Here is a 20,715-nt window from a genome sequence, read left to right as displayed (position 1 = left end):
CTAGTTGGGCAGTAGTGAGATGAGCAGGGCACTAGTTGGGCAGTAGTGAGATGAGCAGGGCACTAGTTGGGCAGTAGTGAGATGAGCAGGGCACTAGTTGGGCAGTAGTGAGATGAGCAGGGCACTAGTTGGGCTGTAGTGAGATGAGCAGGGCACTAGTTGGGCAGTAATGAGATGAGCAGGGCACTAGTTGGGCAGTAGTGAGATGAGCAGGGCACTAGGTGGGCAGTAGTGAGATGAGCAGGGCACTATTTGGGCAGTAGTGAGATGAGCAGGGCACTAGTTGGGCAGTAATGAGATGAGCAGGGCACTAGCTGGGCAGTAGTGAGATGAGCAGGGCACTAGTTGGGCAGTAGTGAGATGAGCAGGGCACTAGTTGGGCAGTAGTGAGATGAGCAGGGCACTAGTTGGGCAGTAGTGAGATGAGCAGGGCACTATTTGGGCAGTAGTGAGATGAGCAGGGCACTAGTTGAGCAGTAGTGAGATGAGCAGGGCACTAGTTGGGCAGTAGTGAGATGAGCAGGGCACTAGTTGGGCAGTAATGAGATAAGCAGGGCACTATTTGGGCAGTGGTGAGATGAGCAGGGCACTAGTTGGGCAGTAGTGAGATGAGCAGGGCACTAGTTGGGCAGTAGTGAGATGAGCAGGGCACTAGTTGGGCTGTAGTGAGATGAGCAGGGCACTAGTTGGGCTGTAGTGAGAGGAGCAGGGCACTAGTTGGGCAGTAGTGAGATGAGCAGGGCACTAGTTGGGCAGTAGAGAGATGGGTATAGGGTAATGAGATGAGTAGGGCCCCATTTGGGAACTAGTGAGACTGGCTGGGCAGGGGTACCTGGGCAGTAGTGAGGTATGTACTTGCTGTGTATAAGTGCTGGTGGAGGGCAGAGAAGGCTGTACATGGCACTGAGGACAGTAGAGGCTGGGCATATGTACCCACTAGTTGGGCAATAGAAAGGGTGACTATGTGCTGGGCACAGGAGGTGGGCAGTAGAGAGGACTGTGCAGGCTCTCTGTGTACTGGTAGTGAGGGTGGGCAGGCAATGGGTGACAGGGCGGGCAGGCGGCGGGTGACAGGACGGGCAGGCAATGGGTGACAGGGCGGGCAGGCGGCGGGTGACAGGACGGGCAGGCGCTGGGTGACAGGGCGGGCAGCGCTGGGTGACAGGGCGGGCAGCGCTGGGTGACAGGGCGGGCAGTGAGGTGGGTGACAGGGCGGGCAGGGCTGGGTGACAGGGCGGGCAGGGCTGGGTGACAGGGCGGGCAGTGAGGTGGGTGACAGGGCGGGCAGTGAGGTGGGTGACAGGGCGGGCAGGGCTGGGTGACAGGGCGGGCAGTGAGGTGGGTGACAGGGCGGGCAGTGAGGTGGGTGACAGGGCGGGCAGGCGCTGGGTGTCAGGGCGGGCAGGGCCTGGAGGAGCCGCCTCCCATCATCCGCTTCCCCTCCCGCATGCTCAGAGCTGCAGTCGCAGGCAGCATGGCCGAGCCCGGCTCCCAGCAGCGGCAGCAGGAGGATGATGGGGGTTTCCCTCAGTTCGTGGCCCTGCACCAGGGGGCGCTCCAGGCATCGGGGGTCCCTCAGTCCTACTGGCAGAACCTGCACCGCAAGCTGGAGGGAGAGGTGAGGGGTGCAGGGGGTATCAGTGCTGGCATATTGGGGGGTCTGTGGTGCCAGCTCCCTGTGGGGTGACACATATAACAGGTGGGTGTCATCACTGACACCCTATGGGAGACACCCTGAAATGTGGGCTCAGCCCATAGAAAGGTGCTGTAATACTGCCAGGGCGATAAGCGGCACCCGAGGCCACGCTTATCCCATCATATCCTCTCTTACATGAGCTGCATTATTTTTCATCTTCCCTGCATACACCTGCCAACAAAATGGTATTAAGGTGATTGCCCTTTATGCGATTTCCCTCCCATATTCTCCATACTGACTCCTGAGGTCGGGCGCAGCCGCTGAAACCTTATATATTCTGTGATTTCTCCGACCTTCAGGATTCGCCGCTTCAGCAGAGGATGAAATATCCGATGAATGTGCGGAATATTCCGGCAGAAGTTCAGGCCTCTGCATAGAAGGGGGTAAAAATCCGGGGCGCCAGGTGTGTGCAAGTGTAATCCGACTACTGCAAGTCTAGTCCTGGCATGTTACCTGCGCCCGCACACCTGGCAGCTATTCTTCTGCAGATGTGTCATGGAAGGTGGCACCGATACACAAAGGGTTACGTAAATTTTGGCTAAGATTGCAACCCCGCCTGATGATTCCTTTAAGAGACAATCAGTTTTTTTATATCGTCTACTCCAGAGCTGCACTCACTATTCTGCTGCTGGTGCAGTCACTGTGTACATACATGACATTACTTATCCTGTACTGATCCTGAGTTACATCCTGTATTATACTCCCAGAGCTGCACTCACTATTCTGCTGCTGGCACAGTCACTGTGTACATACATGACATTACTTATCCTGTACTGATCCTGAGTTACATCGTGTATTATACCCCAGAGCTACACTCACTATTCTGCTGCTGGCGCAGTCACTGTGTACATACATGACATTACTTATCCTGTACTGATCCTGAGTTACATCCTGTATTATACTCCAGAGCTGCACTCACTATTCTGCTGCTGGTGCAGTCACTGTGTAGATACATGACATTACTTATCCTGTACTGATCCTGAGTTACATCCTGTATTATACTCCCAGAGCTGCACTCACTATTCTGCTGCTGGCACAGTCACTGTGTACATACATGACATTACTTATCCTGTACTGATCCTGAGTTACATCGTGTATTATACCCCAGAGCTACACTCACTATTCTGCTGCTGGCGCAGTCACTGTGTACATACATGACATTACTTATCCTGTACTGATCCTGAGTTACATCCTGTATTATACTCCAGAGCTGCACTCACTATTCTGCTGCTGGTGCAGTCACTGTGTAGATACATGACATTACTTATCCTGTACTGATCCTGAGTTACATCCTGTATTATACTCCCAGAGCTGCACTCACTATTCTGCTGCTGGCACAGTCACTGTGTACATACATGACATTACTTATCCTGTACTGATCCTGAGTTACATCGTGTATTATACCCCAGAGCTACACTCACTATTCTGCTGCTGGCGCAGTCACTGTGTACATACATGACATTACTTATCCTGTACTGATCCTGAGTTACATCCGGTATTGTACTCCAGAGCTGCACTCACTATTCTGCTGGTGGTGCAGTCACTGTGTACATACATGACATTACTTATCCTGTACTGATCCTGAGTTACATCCTGTATTATACCCCAGAGCTGCACTCACTATTCTGCTGCTGGTGCAGTCACTGTGTACATACATGACATTACTTATCCTGTACTGATCCTGAGTTACATCCTGTATTATACCCCAGAGCTGCACTCACTATTCTGCTGCTGGTGCAGTCACTGTGTACATACATGACATTACTTATCCTGTACTGATCCTGAGTTACATCCAGTATTATACTCCAGAGCTGCACTCGCTATTCTGCTGCTGGTGCAGTCACTGTGTACATACATGACATTACTTATCCTGTACTGATCCTGAGTTACATCCAGTATTATACTCCAGAGCTGCACTCGCTATTCTGCTGCTGGTGCAGTCACTGTGTACATACATGACATTACTTATCCTGTACTGATCCTGAGTTACATCCAGTATTATACTCCAGAGCTGCACTCGCTATTCTGCTGCTGGTGCAGTCACTGTGTACATACATGACATTACTTATCCAGTACTGATCCTGAGTTACATCCTGTATTATACCCCAGAGCTGCACTCACTATTCTGCTGCTGGTGCAGTCACTGTGTACATACATGACATTACTTATCCTGTACTGATCCTGAGTTACATCCTGTATTATACTCCCAGAGCTGCACTCACTATTCTGCTGCTGGCACAGTCACTGTGTACATACATGACATTACTTATCCTGTACTGATCCTGAGTTACATCGTGTATTATACCCCAGAGCTACACTCACTATTCTGCTGCTGGCGCAGTCACTGTGTACATACATGACATTACTTATCCTGTACTGATCCTGAGTTACATCCTGTATTATACTCCAGAGCTGCACTCACTATTCTGCTGCTGGTGCAGTCACTGTGTAGATACATGACATTACTTATCCTGTACTGATCCTGAGTTACATCCTGTATTATACTCCCAGAGCTGCACTCACTATTCTGCTGCTGGCACAGTCACTGTGTACATACATGACATTACTTATCCTGTACTGATCCTGAGTTACATCGTGTATTATACCCCAGAGCTACACTCACTATTCTGCTGCTGGCGCAGTCACTGTGTACATACATGACATTACTTATCCTGTACTGATCCTGAGTTACATCCTGTATTATACTCCAGAGCTGCACTCACTATTCTGCTGCTGGTGCAGTCACTGTGTAGATACATGACATTACTTATCCTGTACTGATCCTGAGTTACATCCTGTATTATACTCCCAGAGCTGCACTCACTATTCTGCTGCTGGCACAGTCACTGTGTACATACATGACATTACTTATCCTGTACTGATCCTGAGTTACATCGTGTATTATACCCCAGAGCTACACTCACTATTCTGCTGCTGGCGCAGTCACTGTGTACATACATGACATTACTTATCCTGTACTGATCCTGAGTTACATCCGGTATTGTACTCCAGAGCTGAACTCACTATTCTGCTGGTGGTGCAGTCACTGTGTACATACATGACATTACTTATCCTGTACTGATCCTGAGTTACATCCTGTATTATACCCCAGAGCTGCACTCACTATTCTGCTGCTGGTGCAGTCACTGTGTACATACATGACATTACTTATCCTGTACTGATCCTGAGTTACATCCTGTATTATACCCCAGAGCTGCACTCACTATTCTGCTGCTGGTGCAGTCACTGTGTACATACATGACATTACTTATCCTGTACTGATCCTGAGTTACATCCAGTATTATACTCCAGAGCTGCACTCGCTATTCTGCTGCTGGTGCAGTCACTGTGTACATACATGACATTACTTATCCTGTACTGATCCTGAGTTACATCCAGTATTATACTCCAGAGCTGCACTCGCTATTCTGCTGCTGGTGCAGTCACTGTGTACAAACATGACATTACTTATCCTGTACTGATCCTGAGTTACATCCAGTATTATACTCCAGAGCTGCACTCGCTATTCTGCTGCTGGTGCAGTCACTGTGTACATACATGACATTACTTATCCAGTACTGATCCTGAGTTACATCCTGTATTATACCCCAGAGCTGCACTCACTATTCTGCTGCTGGTGCAGTCACTGTGTACATACATGACATTACTTATCCTGTACTGATCCTGAGTTACATCCTGTATTATACTCCAGAGCTACACTCACTATTATGCTGGAGGAGTAACCCTAGTTGTCTTGATTTCTTTTCTAGATCTTTGATGCGGGGGAGATGTTTGGGATTATGCAGGTGGAGGAGGCAGAAGAAGAAGAAGAGGAGGATGAAGAACGAGCTGAAATTGAAAGAGAACTGAAAAAGAAACCAAACCCTGGGAATGAACCTTCTTTTAAAGTAATTGTCACCAATGAGCACGGGCTGCAGGCCTCTGATCCTAATAGGTGGGTTATTGAGAAGAGAAACAATTCTAGATGGGCCGGGGGCTCTGTAATGACTGTCAGCAGGTGTGACCATGTAGTACCGCAGCCTGAGTTAGGTATTGTCCCTGGAGAGACATTTGTGTATTTTGTTAGTAGCAGCAGGACTGTGAAATACAGATTTATATTCCTGTATTATAGCACTGCTGTTCTCTGTGCTCTCTGCAGCCAGTGTTCGGTATTTCCCCTGGATTTCTGTGTCACCAGACCTTTTGTATATATTGTTAGTAGCAGCAGGACTGTGAAATACAGATTTATATTCCTGTATTATAGCACTGCTGTTCTCTGTGCTCTCTGCAGCCAGTGTTCGGTATTGCCCCTGGATTTCTGTGTCACCAGACCTTTTGTATATATTGTTAGTAGCAGCAGGACTGTGAAATACAGATTTATATTCCTGTATTATAGCACTGCTGTTCTCTGTGCTCTCTGCAGCCAGTGTTCGGTATTGCCCCTGGATTTCTGTGTCATCAGACCTTTTGTATATATTGTTAGTAGCAGCAGGACTGTGAAATACAGATGTATATTCCTGTATTAGCTTTTGTCCCTGGAGAAATGTGTAATCAGACCTTTGTGTATTTTGTTAGTAGCAGCAGGACTGTGAAATACAGATATATATTCCTGTATTATAGCACTGCTGTTCTCTGTGCTCTCTGCAGCCAGTGTTCGGTATTGCCCCTGGATTTCTGTGTCATCAGACCTTTGTTTATTTTGTTAGTAGCAGCAGGACTGTGAAATATAATTTTATATTCCTGGCTTATAGCACTGCTGTTCTCTGTGCTCTCTGCAGTCAGTGTTAGGTATTGTCCCTGGAGAGATGTGTCATCAGACCTTTGTGTATTATGTTAGTAGCAGCAGGACTGTGAAATACAGATTTATATTCCTGTATTATAGCACTGCTGTTCTCTGTTCTCTCTGCAGCCAGTGTTCGGTATTGCCCCTGGATTTCTGTGTCATCAGACCTTTGTATATTTTGTTAGTAGCAGCAGGACTGTGAAATATAATTTTATATTCCTGGCTTATAGCACTGCTGTTCTCTGTGCTCTCTGCAGTCAGTGTTAGGTATTGTCCCTGGAGAACTGTGTCATCGGACCTTTGTATATTTTGTTAGTAGCAGCAGGACTGTGAAATACAGATTTATATTCCTGTATTATAGCACTGCTGTTCTCTGTGCTCTCTGCAGTCAGTGTTAGGTATTGTCCCTGGAGAGATGTGTCATCAGACCTCTGTGTATGTTAGTAGCAGCAGGACTGTGAAATATAACTTTATATTCCTGTATTATAGCACTGCTGTTCTCTGTGCTCTCTGCAGCCAGTGTTAGGTATTGCCCCTGGATTTCTGTGTCATCAGACCTCTGTGTATTTTGTTAGTAGCAGCAGGACTGTGAAATATGCATTAGCAAGGGGTAATATAGAAAGGAGCGCGACTTGAGGATCAGACTCCGCCGGATTTTTTTTGTAGTCTGTAACTCTGAAGACACATTCTTTTGCATTGGAGCTGTATACACACAACGACATGACTATGTGCAATGTTGGATACTTGTGGTTTGTAATGAAAGTAGCTAAAATCCTCTCATCCTTTCTCTCCCCTCAGCATTTTCCTGATTGACCACGCGTGGACGTACCGCGTGGAGCATGCCCGCCACCAGCTGGTAGAGGTCCCCGGCCTCCTCCACCGCATGGCCAACCTCATGGGGATTGAGTTTCACGGAGAAGTCCCCGATGACGACGTGGTGGAGCTGGTGCTGAAGGAGATGTGGAAATATAACCAGACGTATCAGCTGTCACACGGGGTACGATGAGGGAGTCTTTAATCTTAAAGGGATCTGTCAGCAGGTTTGATCATGCAGACTAGAGAGAGTGTGAGATACTGTTCCTGTAGAGATGTATAATCAGACTTTCGTGTATGTTGTTAGTAGCAGCAGGACTGTGAAAAAACGCATTTATATTCCAGGATTGTAGCTTCTGGGGTGCGTGTCCTCACACTGCTGTGCTCTGATGCTCTGTGCAGCCAGTGTAAGATGGAAAGATGTGTTATCAAACTTTTGTGTGTGTTGTTAGTAGCAGCAGGACTGTGAAAAAACGCATTTATATTCCAGGATTGTAGCTTCAGGGGTGCGTGTCCTCACACTGCTGTGCTCTGATGCTCTCTGCAGCCAGATGGAAAGATGTGTTATCAAACTTTTGTGTATGTTGTTAGTTGCAGAAGGGCAATAAAAATAAAATGGGTAAATATTCTAGGATTGTAATACGGGGGTGTCCCCACACTGCTGTTCTCTGTGCTCTCCGCAGCCAGTGTTAGGTATTGTTCCTGGAAAGATGTGTAATAAGACCTTTGTGTATGTTGTAAGTAGCAAGTGAAAAATGTACCTGTATTCTAAGAGTATACTTATATGTTTATCTATCCTCACACTGCTGTGGTCTGTGCATTGACCTACTTCACAATCACCGTTACCTACTCTGAGTTTTTTATCTGTTGTATTATTCGACTCACTTTTATTTAGAACAGAGGGGAAGGGAAGGGTTTTGGCACTGCTTATTACAGAGAGCTAAGACCACAGCAGTGTGAGGACACGCACCCAGTGCACTTGGAGAAGCTAAAATGCTATATATAACTGTTTGTTGTTCACCATCATGCTGCTACTAGCAACTTGCACAGGTTACACAGATCTCCAGGGACTATAACACATCATGGCTACACGGAGCTCAGAGCACAGCAGTGTGAGGATACACCCCAATTTAAAATCCTGGAATACGTATATATATTTCATTGTCCTGCTGCTGCTACTAACAACTTACACAAAGGTATGACAACACACCTCTCCTGGGACCATACCTCACCATGGCTGCAAGAGCCTAGAGCACAGCAGTGTGAGGATACACTCCCAATTTACAATCCTGGAATACAAATATATATTTCACAGTCTTGCTGCTACTAACAACATACATAAAAGTATGATAACACATCTCTCCAGGGATCATACCTCATCATGGCTGTAAGGAGCCTAAAGCACAGCAGTGTGAGGATACAGCCCAATTTACAAACTTGAAATATAAATCCTTATTTCACAGTCCTGCTGCTACTAACAACATACACAAAGGTATGACAACACATCTCTCCAGGGACCACACGTCATCATGGCTGCATGGAGCCTAGAGCACAGCAGTGTGAGGATACAGCCCAATTTACAAACTTGAAATATAAATCCTTATTTCACAGTCCTGCTGCTACTAACAACATACACCAAGGCATGATAACATATCTCTCCAGGGACCAGACGTCATTATGGCTACAAGGAGCCTAGAGCACAGCCCAATTTACAAACTTGAAATATAAATCCTTATTTCACAGTCCTGCTGCTACTAACAACATACACAAATTTATGGTTAAACAACTGTGTCGCCGATCCTATGGTAATTATCGTGTTACCAGGTTTTTATGTCTCTGTAATCACTCGCTTCTCTTCTAGACGGCCGAGGAGAAGGTTCCGGTCTGGTACATCATGGACGAATTTGGGTCCAGAATTCAGCACTCGGACGAACCAACCTTTGCCACCGCTCCGTTTTATTACATCCCCCATCAGCTAGCCTACACCATACTGTGGCCCCTGAGGGATATGAGTAATGGAGGTAAGTGTTCATCATGTATAATCAATCCCTTTAAATTGTATCTAGTCTATTCAGTGTTTTGTCCTATTCACTGACAGCCGGCAGAGATCCTATAACACATATATTTCTATTCATTGTGTTTGTACAGAGGAGGTTTCCCGTGACTACGCCTATGGAGAGAGTGACCCTTTAATAAGGAGCTGCCTGCTCTTACCCTGGCAGTCGGCGGATCTCACCCACATTAACCACCAAACGCCGGAGCCCTCTGAGAGCCACTACCAGGTGAGACATGGGTTGTCATCCCTTAAAGGGATTGTCCAGAATTCTGTCTTTTTACAAAAATAGCGCCACCCCTGTCCCCAGGCTGTGCATAGTACTACAGCTCTATTCACTTCAGTTTAGGTGAGGTGCAATACCAGGCACGACCTATGGGCAGGGGTGGCGCTGTTTTTGAAAGAAGACCCATCCACAGTAAGTAATTTTTGGAGATGATTGTTCCTACTCTTTGCTATGTCATCATATATTTGAGTCATTTGTGCTCTTTTTAGGCAATTTTTGCTGAGAATAAGGAATCTTTGCCTCTTCCTGTGGAGCCTCCGTTACATGACAAGAGTAAAGTTTTTAAGTAAGTGACTTTATCACACCTTTTGTATATGTTGTTAGTAGCAGCAGGACTGTGAAATGGACTTAAATTCCAGTATTGTAGCAGTGGGGGGTATGTCCTCACACTGCTGTGCTCTGTGCTCCATGCAGATAGTGTTACATATTGTCCCAGCAGATCTGTGTAATCTTTGTATATTTTATTAGTAGCAGCAGTGAAATGGATTTATATTCTAGTATTGTAACATTTGGGGCATGTCCTTACACTTCTGTGCTCTGAGTTCTCTGAAGGCTATGCTTCGTATTGTCCCAGAAGATCTGTGTAATCATAATTTTGTATATGTTGTTAGTAGCAGCAGGACTATGAAATATGGACTTGTATTCAAGGATTGTAGCACTGGGGGTTTGTCCTCACACTGCTGTGCTCTGAGCTCTATGCGGGTATTGTCCCTCAAGGCCTCTGTAATTATACTTTTGTGTATGTTGTTAGTAGAAGCAGGACTGTGAAATATGGATTTGTACTCCAGTTTTGTAGCACTGGAGACGTGTCCTCACACTGCTGTGCTCTAAGCTTTTTGCGGGTATTGTCCATCAAGACCTCTGTATTATACATTTGTGTATGCTGTTAGTAGAAGCAGTAGAAGCACTCTGCACTGAGATGCTTTACAGCCCCCCCCCCCCTCCCTCTTTTTTTTTTTTTTTTGTAACTGCAGTAGTAATCAGAAGCCTTCTCAGAGTATAGGGGTTGTGGAGAATCTGAGTGCAGAGAACTCAGAGCACAGCAGTGTGAGGACACCACCATTAAGTCACAGTACCATGCAAGTGATCTACTACTTCATGTGTTTCAGAGTTTACACAGACATGCAGCAAGTGCTGAACGGCGTCAACCACCCCCGATTCGTATTCACCAACAACGATAAAGAAGCCGACATCCTCTTCAACTTCTCCCACTTCAAAGATTATAAGTGAGTCTTGGGTGGGGGTACGGGTGGGGGTGGGTACCCTCGATGACCGGGGTGTCCATATCAGTCCTCCTCTTCTGCCCAGTCCCTTAATATTAGACCCTGATCTCTTGCTGTAGCTCAGTAACAAGAATGAGAAAAAAAATTTTGAATTGTTCTACAGGATCTGACTACACAAGGTGTGTTTGTAGTCTGTTACCATGGAGACAGTCAGCCTTTGTTAAAGAATTAGACACAAAATAAAGCGTTTTTTCATGCCGATTTTGTTGTAAAGTGGATAAAATTTTTATCTAGGATGTAATTTTCTCACGGCAGTCGCCCTCTACCTTAAAGGGGGGGATGTTATATGGGGGGGGGGTGGCACATACTTTTTGAGGTGCTGGTGCTGTAGTATACGCCATATTTTGTCATATCAGGACACTCAGCACAGAGAGACCCCACGTCCTGCTCAATCAGTTCCCGTGTGAGAATCTACTGACGGTGAAGGACTGCCTGGCGTCCGTATCTAGAAGGATCGGGGGCGCCGAGGGTCCAAGATGGCTGCCGCGCACCTTTAATCTGAAGACCGAGCTGCCGCAGTTTATCAGCTACTTTAAGCAGCGGGAGGAGAGGTAAGTCCCCAGGCTGGGGTTGGGTGTGTGGATGGAGCTGTGTGCATCCCGGGAGGTGAAGAGTTAAATATTTCCCTCTGCGGGAGCCTCCCTTATATCCACCTATGGAGGAGCTCCGATACTTAACCCCATTGTCTCCGCAGAGGAGAAGACAATCACTGGATCTGCAAACCCTGGAACCTGGCCCGGAGCCTGGACACTCACGTCACCACCAACCTGTCCTACATCATACGCCAGCGCGAGAGCACGCCAAAGGTACGCAAGTCCGATCATGTAGGAGATCTCCTCCAAACACGGGCACCGGCCCAAGGCATCATGGGTATGATCATCCTTACATACAGAGATGAGTCACTTTATAACTACATGACATTACTCATCCTGTGTTATACTTCAGAGCTGCACTCACTATTCTGCTGCTGGTGCAGTCACTGTGTACATACATGACATTACTTATCCTGTACTGATCCTGAGTTACATCCTGTATTATACCCCAGAGCTGCACTCACTATTCTGCTGCTGGTGCAGTCACTGTGTACATACATGACATTACTTATCCTGTACTGATCCTGAGTTACATCCTGTATTATACCCCAGAGCTGCACTCACTATTCTGCTGCTGGTGCAGTCACTGTGTACATACATGACATTACTTATCCTGTACTGATCCTGAGTTACATCCTGTATTATACTCCAGAGCTGCACTCACTATTCTGCTGCTGGTGCAGTCACTGTGTACATACATGGCATTACTTATCCTGTACTGATCCTGAGTTACATCCTGTATTATACCCCAGAGCTGCACTCACTATTCTGCTGCTGGTGCAGTCACTGTGTACATACATGGCATTACTTATCCTGTACTGATCCTGAGTTACATCCTGTATTATACCCCAGAGCTGCACTCACTATTCTGCTGCTGGTGCAGTCACTGTGTACATACATGACATTACTTATCCTGTACTGATCCTGAGTTACATCCTGTATTATACCCCAGAGCTGCACTCACTATTCTGCTGCTGGTGCAGTAACTGTGTACATACATGGCATTACTTATCCTGTACTGATCCTGAGTTACATCCTGTATTATACCCCAGAGCTGCACTCACTATTCTGCTGCTGGTGCAGTCACTGTGTACATACATGACATTACTTATCCTGTACTGATCCTGAGTTACATCCTGTATTATACCCCAGAGCTGCACTCACTATTCTGCTGCTGGTGCAGTCACTGTGTACATACATGACATTACTTATCCTGTACTGATCCTGAGTTACATCCTGTATTATACTCCAGAGCTGCACTCACTATTCTGCTGCTGGTGCAGTCACTGTGTACATACATGACATTACTTATCCTGTACTGATCCTGAGTTACATCCTGTATTATACTCCAGAGCTGCACTCAATATTCTGCTGCTGGTGCAGTCACTGTGTACATACATGACATTACTTATCCTGTACTGATCCTGAGTTACATCCTGTATTATACCCCAGAGCTGCACTCACTATTCTGCTGCTGGTGCAGTCACTGTGTACATACATGACATTACTTATCCTGTACTGATCCTGAGTTACATCCTGTATTATACCCCAGAGCTGCACTCACTATTCTGCTGCTGGTGCAGTCACTGTGTACATACATGACATTACTTATCCTGTACTGATCCTGAGTTACATCTTGTATTATACTCCAGAGCTGCACTCACTATTCTGCTGCTGGTGCAGTCACTGTGTACATACATGACATTACTTATCCTGTACTGATCCTGAGTTACATCCTGTATTATACTCCAGAGCTGCACTCACTATTCTGCTGCTGGTGTAGTCACTGTGTACATACATGACATTACTTATCCTGTACTGATCCTGAGTTACATCCTGTATTATACCCCAGAGCTGCACTCACTATTCTGCTGCTGGTGCAGTCACTGTGTACATACATGACATTACTTATCCTGTACTGATCCTGAGTTACATCCTGTATTATACTCCAGAGCTGCACTCACTATTCTGCTGCTGGTGCAGTCACTGTGTACATACATGACATTACTTATCCTGTACTGATCCTGAGTTACATCCTGCATTATACTCCAGAGCTGCACTCACTATTCTGCTGCTGGTGCAGTCACTGTGTACATACATGGCATTACTTATCCTGTACTGATCCTGAGTTACATCCTGTATTATACTCCAGAGCTGCACTCACTATTTTGCTGCTGGTGCAGTCACTGTGTACATACATGACATTACTTATCCTGTACTGATCCTGAGTTACATCCTGTATTATACCCCAGAGCTGCACTCACTATTCTGCTGCTGGTGTTGGAAACTATAAAAAATACATTTTAATTTTCTCATTTATTAGGTTGTGTCAAAATATGTAGAGAATCCTGTGCTCTTCCATCGGGATGATGTTGGGATGGTGAAATTTGACATTCGTTATGTGGTTCTACTCCGCTCAGTACGACCCCTGAAGGTCTATGCCTACAATGTCTTCTGGCTTAGATTTGCTAACAGGTAAATCTCATATCTATCTCATGTCTATCTATCTCATATCTATCTATCTATTTATCTCATATCTATCTATCTATCTATCTATCTATCTATCTATCTCATATCTATCTATCTCATGTCTATCTATCTCATATCTATCTATCTATCTATCTCATATCTATCTATCTCCTATCTATCTATCTCATATCTATCTATCTCATATATATCCATCTATCTATCTATCTATCTCATATCTATCTACCTTCTTCATTCCTTCCCTGGCTTTCTCTTGCAGGCCGTTCACACTGGATGACTTGGACGACTATGAGAAGCATTTCACCGTCATGAATTACGCTTCCAATGTGCAGCTCAAGCAGGTGACGTGGCTCTCTGTGGCCGTGGTCATATAGGGACACGGAAGCAGTGCCTTTACACTACCTTATAATGAAGCTCTGACTCTCCTTTGATCTCTCCTTTGCTAGAGTCAGAACATCATGTGACTCTCGGGGCTGTATTCCTTCTTCTGTACTGAAGACATCCAGACCCTCAGTCACAGCAGGTTGTACTCGTTGTGACTGAGGGTCTGGATGTCTCCAGTAAAACCTCATGTATCCAGCCTCCCAGTCACATGCTACAATGGCGCTTTGATACATGGGAGGGGGAGACCATGTGACCCGGAGAATGGCCTATCACTAGGAAATAAAGAGGAGAACCCCCTTTAACCCCTTCACGCTCCGCGGCGGATATATCCGCCACGGAGCGCAGTGACTTAGCGCTCAGTGGCGGATATATCCGCCACGGCGCCTATGCCGGCTCGGCTCTGGATCAGAGCCGAACCGGCATCGGGAAACACGGGGTGCCGGCTGTAACTAATAGCCGGCACCCCAGTGTAACACCCGCGATCGGAGTTGTCTCCGATCGCGGGTGCTTAACCCTTTAGATGCCGCGGTCAGCGCGACCGCGGCATCTAACAAGCATCTGGGGTGTCTTTCCCCCACGATCGGCCCCCCCGAACCGTTTTCGGGGGGTGCCGATCGTTGCTATAGTAACTCTGGGGTCCGATCTGGACCCCAGAGTTACTAGCAAGAATTGCCAGTAAGATGGCGTCTGTGACGTCATCTTACTGGCAAAGTGCCAGCCTATGCAAGTGCATAGGCTGACACTGATAATACTCTGCAATACATGAGTATTGCAGAATATTATCATGAACAAGCAATCAGAGGATTGCTTGTTCATATCCCATGGTATAAAAGTAAAAAAGTAAAAAAAAAAGTTATTCAATAAAAAAATAAAGTCATAAATCACTAAAAATGCCCCAAACCCCCAAAACATATAAAGAGACATATAACTCAAAAAAAAAGTCTAAATCATAACACAAACCCCACATATATAGTATCACCGCGTCCGTAACAACCCGTAGAATAAAAGTAAATCATTATTGAACCCCCACGATAAACGCCGTAAAAAAAAAACTGTTATAAACCCTCCAAAAATTATGATTTTTACCTTTTCAATCCCACAAAAAATGCTATAAAATGCGACCAAAAAACCATATGTACTCCGACATGATACTGGTGCAAAGTACAACATGTCCCGCAAAAAACAAGCCATCAACCAGCTCCGTAGCCAAAAACGTAACAAAGTTATGCCACTTGGAAGATGGCAATACAAAAATTATAGATTTTTCCCCACATTAGGGTTTTGTTTGACAAATTTAGTAAAACGTAAGAAAATATATTCATGTCTGGTATCCCCGTAATCGTATCAACCCATAGAATAAAGATAACATGACTATTAGTCTATACGGTGAACACCAAAAAAAAAAAGAAGTCAAAAATCCAGTACAGAATTGATGCTTTTCTACTCCTGCCCTCAAAAAAAGTTCCTAAATTTTCAACAATAGGTGATACCAACCCCAAAATGGTAACAATGGAAAAAGCATCTCATCCCGCAAAAAAAATGCCGTCACATGGCCCCAATAACGAAAAAGCGAAAATTTTATAGCCTTCAAAAGGGGCCAATGAGGAAACTAAAATCCTGGCAGCTGCAGCGCCCTCCTTCCCTTCTGCACCTCGCTGTGCGCCCATAAAACAAGTCACAGCCACATGTGGGGGGTCTTTGTACTCAGGAGAAATTGCAGAACAAATTGTATGGTGGGTTTTCTCTTTTTATATTTTGGAAATGTGTAAATTTTAGTGCTAAATGAACGTATAAGGGAACAGTATGACCATTCTAAATTTCACCTCCATTTTGATTCAATTACTATGAAGATCTCAAGGGGTTAACAATCTTCGTAAAAGCTGTTTCTGATAGCTTGAGGGGTGCAGATTTGAAAATGGGTAGATTATATAGGGGGGTTTTGATGCTAAATATGTAAAATTTCATTCAAAACTGTATTTATCCCCAAAATAGTCAATTCTGAAAATCCGGAAAAGCGATATTCTATTTGCAAGCCGCGTGACGTCAAAATAAATTATCCAGACATTTCAGAAATTATGAAAATGTAAAGTAGACAAATGGGAAATGTTATTCAGCAACTTATTTAGCTGGTAAATCGATCTGCCTGAAAACGCAATGATTTAGAATTTCGAAAATGGCAAATTTTTCAAAAAATTTATCATATTTTCTTTTTTTTGTAAATAAACGCAAAACTTATCAGCCAAAATTTACCACTAAAATGAAGTACAACATGTGGGGAAAAAACAATCTCAGAATCGTTTTGATAAGTAACAGTGTTCAAAAGTTATAACCATATAAAGCGAAGCAAGTCAGAATCCAAAAAATCGGGCTGAGCCTTAAGCTGTAAAATGGCTGCGTCCTTAAGGGGTTAAATTCCCAGTTTTTTCTGATCCGTTTTCTTCTTTTTTTGTCCTGTAGATCCATTGTGACGAATTTATCACCATGTTCGAGAAGCAATATCCTGACTACCCCTGGAAGTCTATTGAGGTATGTGATGTGTACATGTAAAAAAAAAAACAGAAAAACAGCGCCACCACTGTCTTCAGGTCGTGTGTGGTATTACACTTCACCCCCATTCATTCAGTGAAGCTGAGCTGCAATATCCCACTAATGTAATGTAACACTGTAGGTGAGTTACAGCGCCACCTAGCAGCCACTTTATGTGAATTTCATCAGGATACTTCGTATTTTCATTCCTTATATTCCTTTTCCCTCAGACGGAAATATTTAAAACCTTTGGAGAACTATTTCAAGCGGCGACATCTAAGCCGGCTCCACTCGGGATCTGCGATTATCAGTCCTCCCGAGCCGTCTACGCCATAGACCTGATGCTAAAGTGGGTCACCGACAGCCAAGGTATCGCCGTCTCCTCCGTGCTGGGGCGTCATTCATCTTATGTAACATATCTGCTGACAGAAGGCAGAATATTCCACTGTTACTCACCATAGCGGCACACCACATCACTGTTACTCACCATAGAGGCGCACCACATCACTGTTACTCACCATAGAGGCACACCACATCACTGTTACTCACCATAGAGGCACACCACACCACTGTTACTCACCATAGAGGCTACCACACTACTGTTACTCACCATAGAGGCGCACCACATCACTGTTACTAACCATAGAGGCACCCCACACCACTGTTACTCATCATAGAGGCACACCACACCACTGTTACTAACCATAGAGGCACACCACACCACTGTTACTCACCATAGAGGCACCCCACACCACTGTTACTAACCATAGAGGCACACCACATCACTGTTACTAACCATAGCGGCACACCACATCACTGTTACTAACCATAGAGGCACCCCACACCACTGTTACTCATCATAGAGGCACACCACACCACTGTTACTAACCATAGAGGCACACCACACCACTGTTGCTCACCATAGAGGCACCCCACACCACTGTTACTAACCATAGAGGCACACCACATCACTGTTACTCACCATAGAGGCACACCACACTACTGTTACTAACCATAGAGGCACACCACACCACTGTTACTAACCATAGAGGCACACCACACTACTGTTACTAACCATAGAGGCACACCACACCACTGTTACTAACCATAGAGGCACACCACACCACTCTTACTAACCATAGAGGCACACCACATCACTGTTACTCACCATAGAGGCAAACCACACTACTGTTACTCATCATAGAGGCACACTACACTACTGTTACTCACCGTAGAGGCACACCACACCACTGTTACTCACCGTAGAGGCACACCACACCACTGTTACTCACCATAGAGGCACACCACACCACTCTTACTCGCCATAGAGGCTACCACATCACTGTTACTCATCATAGAGGCACCCCACACCACTGTTACTCAACATAGAGGCACACCACACCACTGTTACTCACCATAGAGGCACACCACACCACTGTTACTCACCATAGAGGCACACCACACCACTGTTACTCACCATAGAGGCACACCACACCAATGTTACTCACAATAGAGGCACACTACACCTCTGTTACTAATAATAGAGGCACACCACACCACTGTTACTCACCATAGAGGCTACCACACCACTGTTACTCACCATAGAGGCACCCCACACCACTGTTACTCACCATAGAGGCACCCCACACCACTGTTACTCACCATAGAGGCACACCACACCACTGTTACTCACCATAGAGGCACACCACACCACTGTTACTCACCATAGAGGCACCCCACACCACTGTTACTCACCATAGAGGCACACCACACCATTGTTACTCAATGTAGAGGCACACCACACCATTGTTACTCAATGTAGAGGCTCACCACAGCATTGTTACTCAATATAGAGGCACCCACACCACTGGTACTCACTATAGAGGCTACCACACCACTGTTACTCACAATAGAGGCACACCACTGTTACTAATAATAGAGGCACACCACACCACTGTTACTCACCATAGAGGCTACCACACCACTGTTACTCACCATAGAGGCACCCCACACCACTGTTACTCACCATAGAGGCACACCACACCACTGTTACTCACCATAGAGGCACCCCACACCACTGTTACTCACCATAGAGGCACACCACACCACTGTTACTCACCATAGAGGCACCCCACACCACTGTTACTCACCATAGAGGCACACCACACCATTGTTACTCAATGTAGAGGCACACCACACCATTGTTACTCAATGTAGAGGCTCACCACAGCATTGTTACTCAATATAGAGGCACCCCACACCACTGGTACTCACTATAGAGGCTACCACACCACTGTTACTCACAATAGAGGCACACCACTGTTACTCAATATAGAGGCTCACCACACCATGGAATGGGAGCTGTATACCCGTACACAAGACGAGCTCAGAAGTGAGTTTGGTTTTTTTTTTAAATCTTAAACCAATTGTCTTCTTCCAGGAAAACAAGTGATGCAACCGCAAATTCTCGAAGTGAACTTTAACCCCGACTGCGCCAGGGCCTGCAAGTACCATCCGACTTTCTTCAACGACGTCTTCAGCACGCTGTTCTTAGACGAAACGGACAATTGTCACATGACCGCCGTCCTTTAATGACGTCTGGGCCGCTGGTGGCTTCTATCACACGTGAGCTTCCCGGGATTTATAGGATATCTGTGGGTCACATCCCGACACTATTGTATATATCACCACTCACAGGTGTGACCTGCAGATATTACAGCTTATAGCAGAGAGTCCAAAAGAACAGCGCCTCTCTTATCTAATGGCCGTGGATGGTATTGCAACGTAGCTTTATTTGCCTGGATGATGCAATACTTGACACAGCCTATGAGTGGCGCTGTTTTTCCCAGACAAAATCCAATTTTGTAACCTCATACAGCCATATTAAGGTTCATTTTCTTCCTCCTGAGCTGTCGTTTAGTACCGGGCCCAATATTTATACATTCAGGAGTCTGGGGAGTTCTGGTTTGCATGTTCACGGTTACTGAGCTGCAAGTTCTGATTGTTTAAGCAAAGTTTATGTTTCATACAGACATATCCCTGCTTTTTCAGATTTACATGTGCGTATTACTTTCTTAAACTGCTTCAAATAAAGTTATGTATTCATTTGATCCCTGGTTCTTGTTTTTTTTTTATTGCACTGTGCTTACAGCAGCCTCTGCACTCATCCCAGAAGTATGAGAGATACTAAGTGGAATAAGAGGCTATAGACGCGACCATCAGATCCTTGATCACCACATTAGGAATCCCCCCACCCCCCACAAATGAATGGAGCTAAAGGTCTAGCCTGCACATAGCTGCATGGGCACAGCTTTGGTATTCCCTTTGATTACAGCAGCCTCTGCACTGATTCCCAAATTATGACCGTAAGTGAACCGTGAAATGGAAGGTTATAGACATGACCACTGGGTCCCTCACTGCTCACGATAATGGGGGTCCTATCCCCCTACCCTAATTGAAAGGAGCTGCAGCCACAAAGCTTTGTTATGCCCTGTGATTACAGCAGCCTCTATGAAGAAGACATGACTGCTGAGTCCTCCACAGATCAGGAGAATACAATTCCTGTTCATCTAAGTGAAAGGTGAAACTTACACTTGACTGCAAGGATGTAGCTCTGGTGTGACCTGGGATTACAGCAGCCTCTGCACTCAAGAAGTTTGCGATATGGTAAGTGTAATGTGAAATAACAGGCTTGTATGCTGGCCATGGACATGAGTGCTGCACCCTCCACCAATTAGGAGAATGGGGGTTCTGGTTATTCATGTAAAAGGCACAGGGTGCCCAACATACACGTGACTGCAAGGACGTAACT

At 45.6% G+C, this 20,715-nt stretch overlaps 1 protein-coding gene across 3 annotated transcripts; it reads left to right on the top strand.

Moving 5' to 3' along the window:
- Positions 1-1,423: 1,423 nt before the first annotated feature.
- Positions 1,424-20,014, top strand: TTLL12 (tubulin tyrosine ligase like 12). 3 transcript variants are annotated; one of them, XM_072145347.1, is made up of 14 exons: positions 1,424-1,618; positions 5,467-5,651; positions 7,278-7,476; positions 9,154-9,313; positions 9,441-9,574; positions 9,841-9,917; positions 10,741-10,857; positions 11,271-11,465; positions 11,609-11,720; positions 13,831-13,982; positions 14,254-14,335; positions 16,836-16,904; positions 17,135-17,273; positions 19,345-20,014. In XM_072145347.1, the coding sequence occupies exons 1-14, from the start codon at positions 1,448-1,450 to the stop codon at positions 19,494-19,496; spliced, it is 1,944 nt and encodes a 647-aa protein (XP_072001448.1). In that variant the 5' UTR covers positions 1,424-1,447; the 3' UTR covers positions 19,497-20,014. The 3 variants fall into 3 exon arrangements, with proteins under 3 accessions (XP_072001448.1, XP_072001450.1, XP_072001449.1); XM_072145349.1 differs by having other exon boundaries at positions 1,478-1,618; positions 5,467-5,604; XM_072145348.1 differs by lacking the exon at positions 1,424-1,618 and adding an exon at positions 1,970-2,099.
- Positions 20,015-20,715: the final 701 nt, after the last annotated feature.

Source organism: Engystomops pustulosus, chromosome 4 (assembly GCF_040894005.1).
Source record: "Engystomops pustulosus chromosome 4, aEngPut4.maternal, whole genome shotgun sequence".
Taxonomy (NCBI): Eukaryota; Metazoa; Chordata; class Amphibia; order Anura; family Leptodactylidae; genus Engystomops; species Engystomops pustulosus.
Note: the sequence above shows the minus strand (reverse complement) of the source record. Positions and strands in the feature narration are given on the sequence as shown.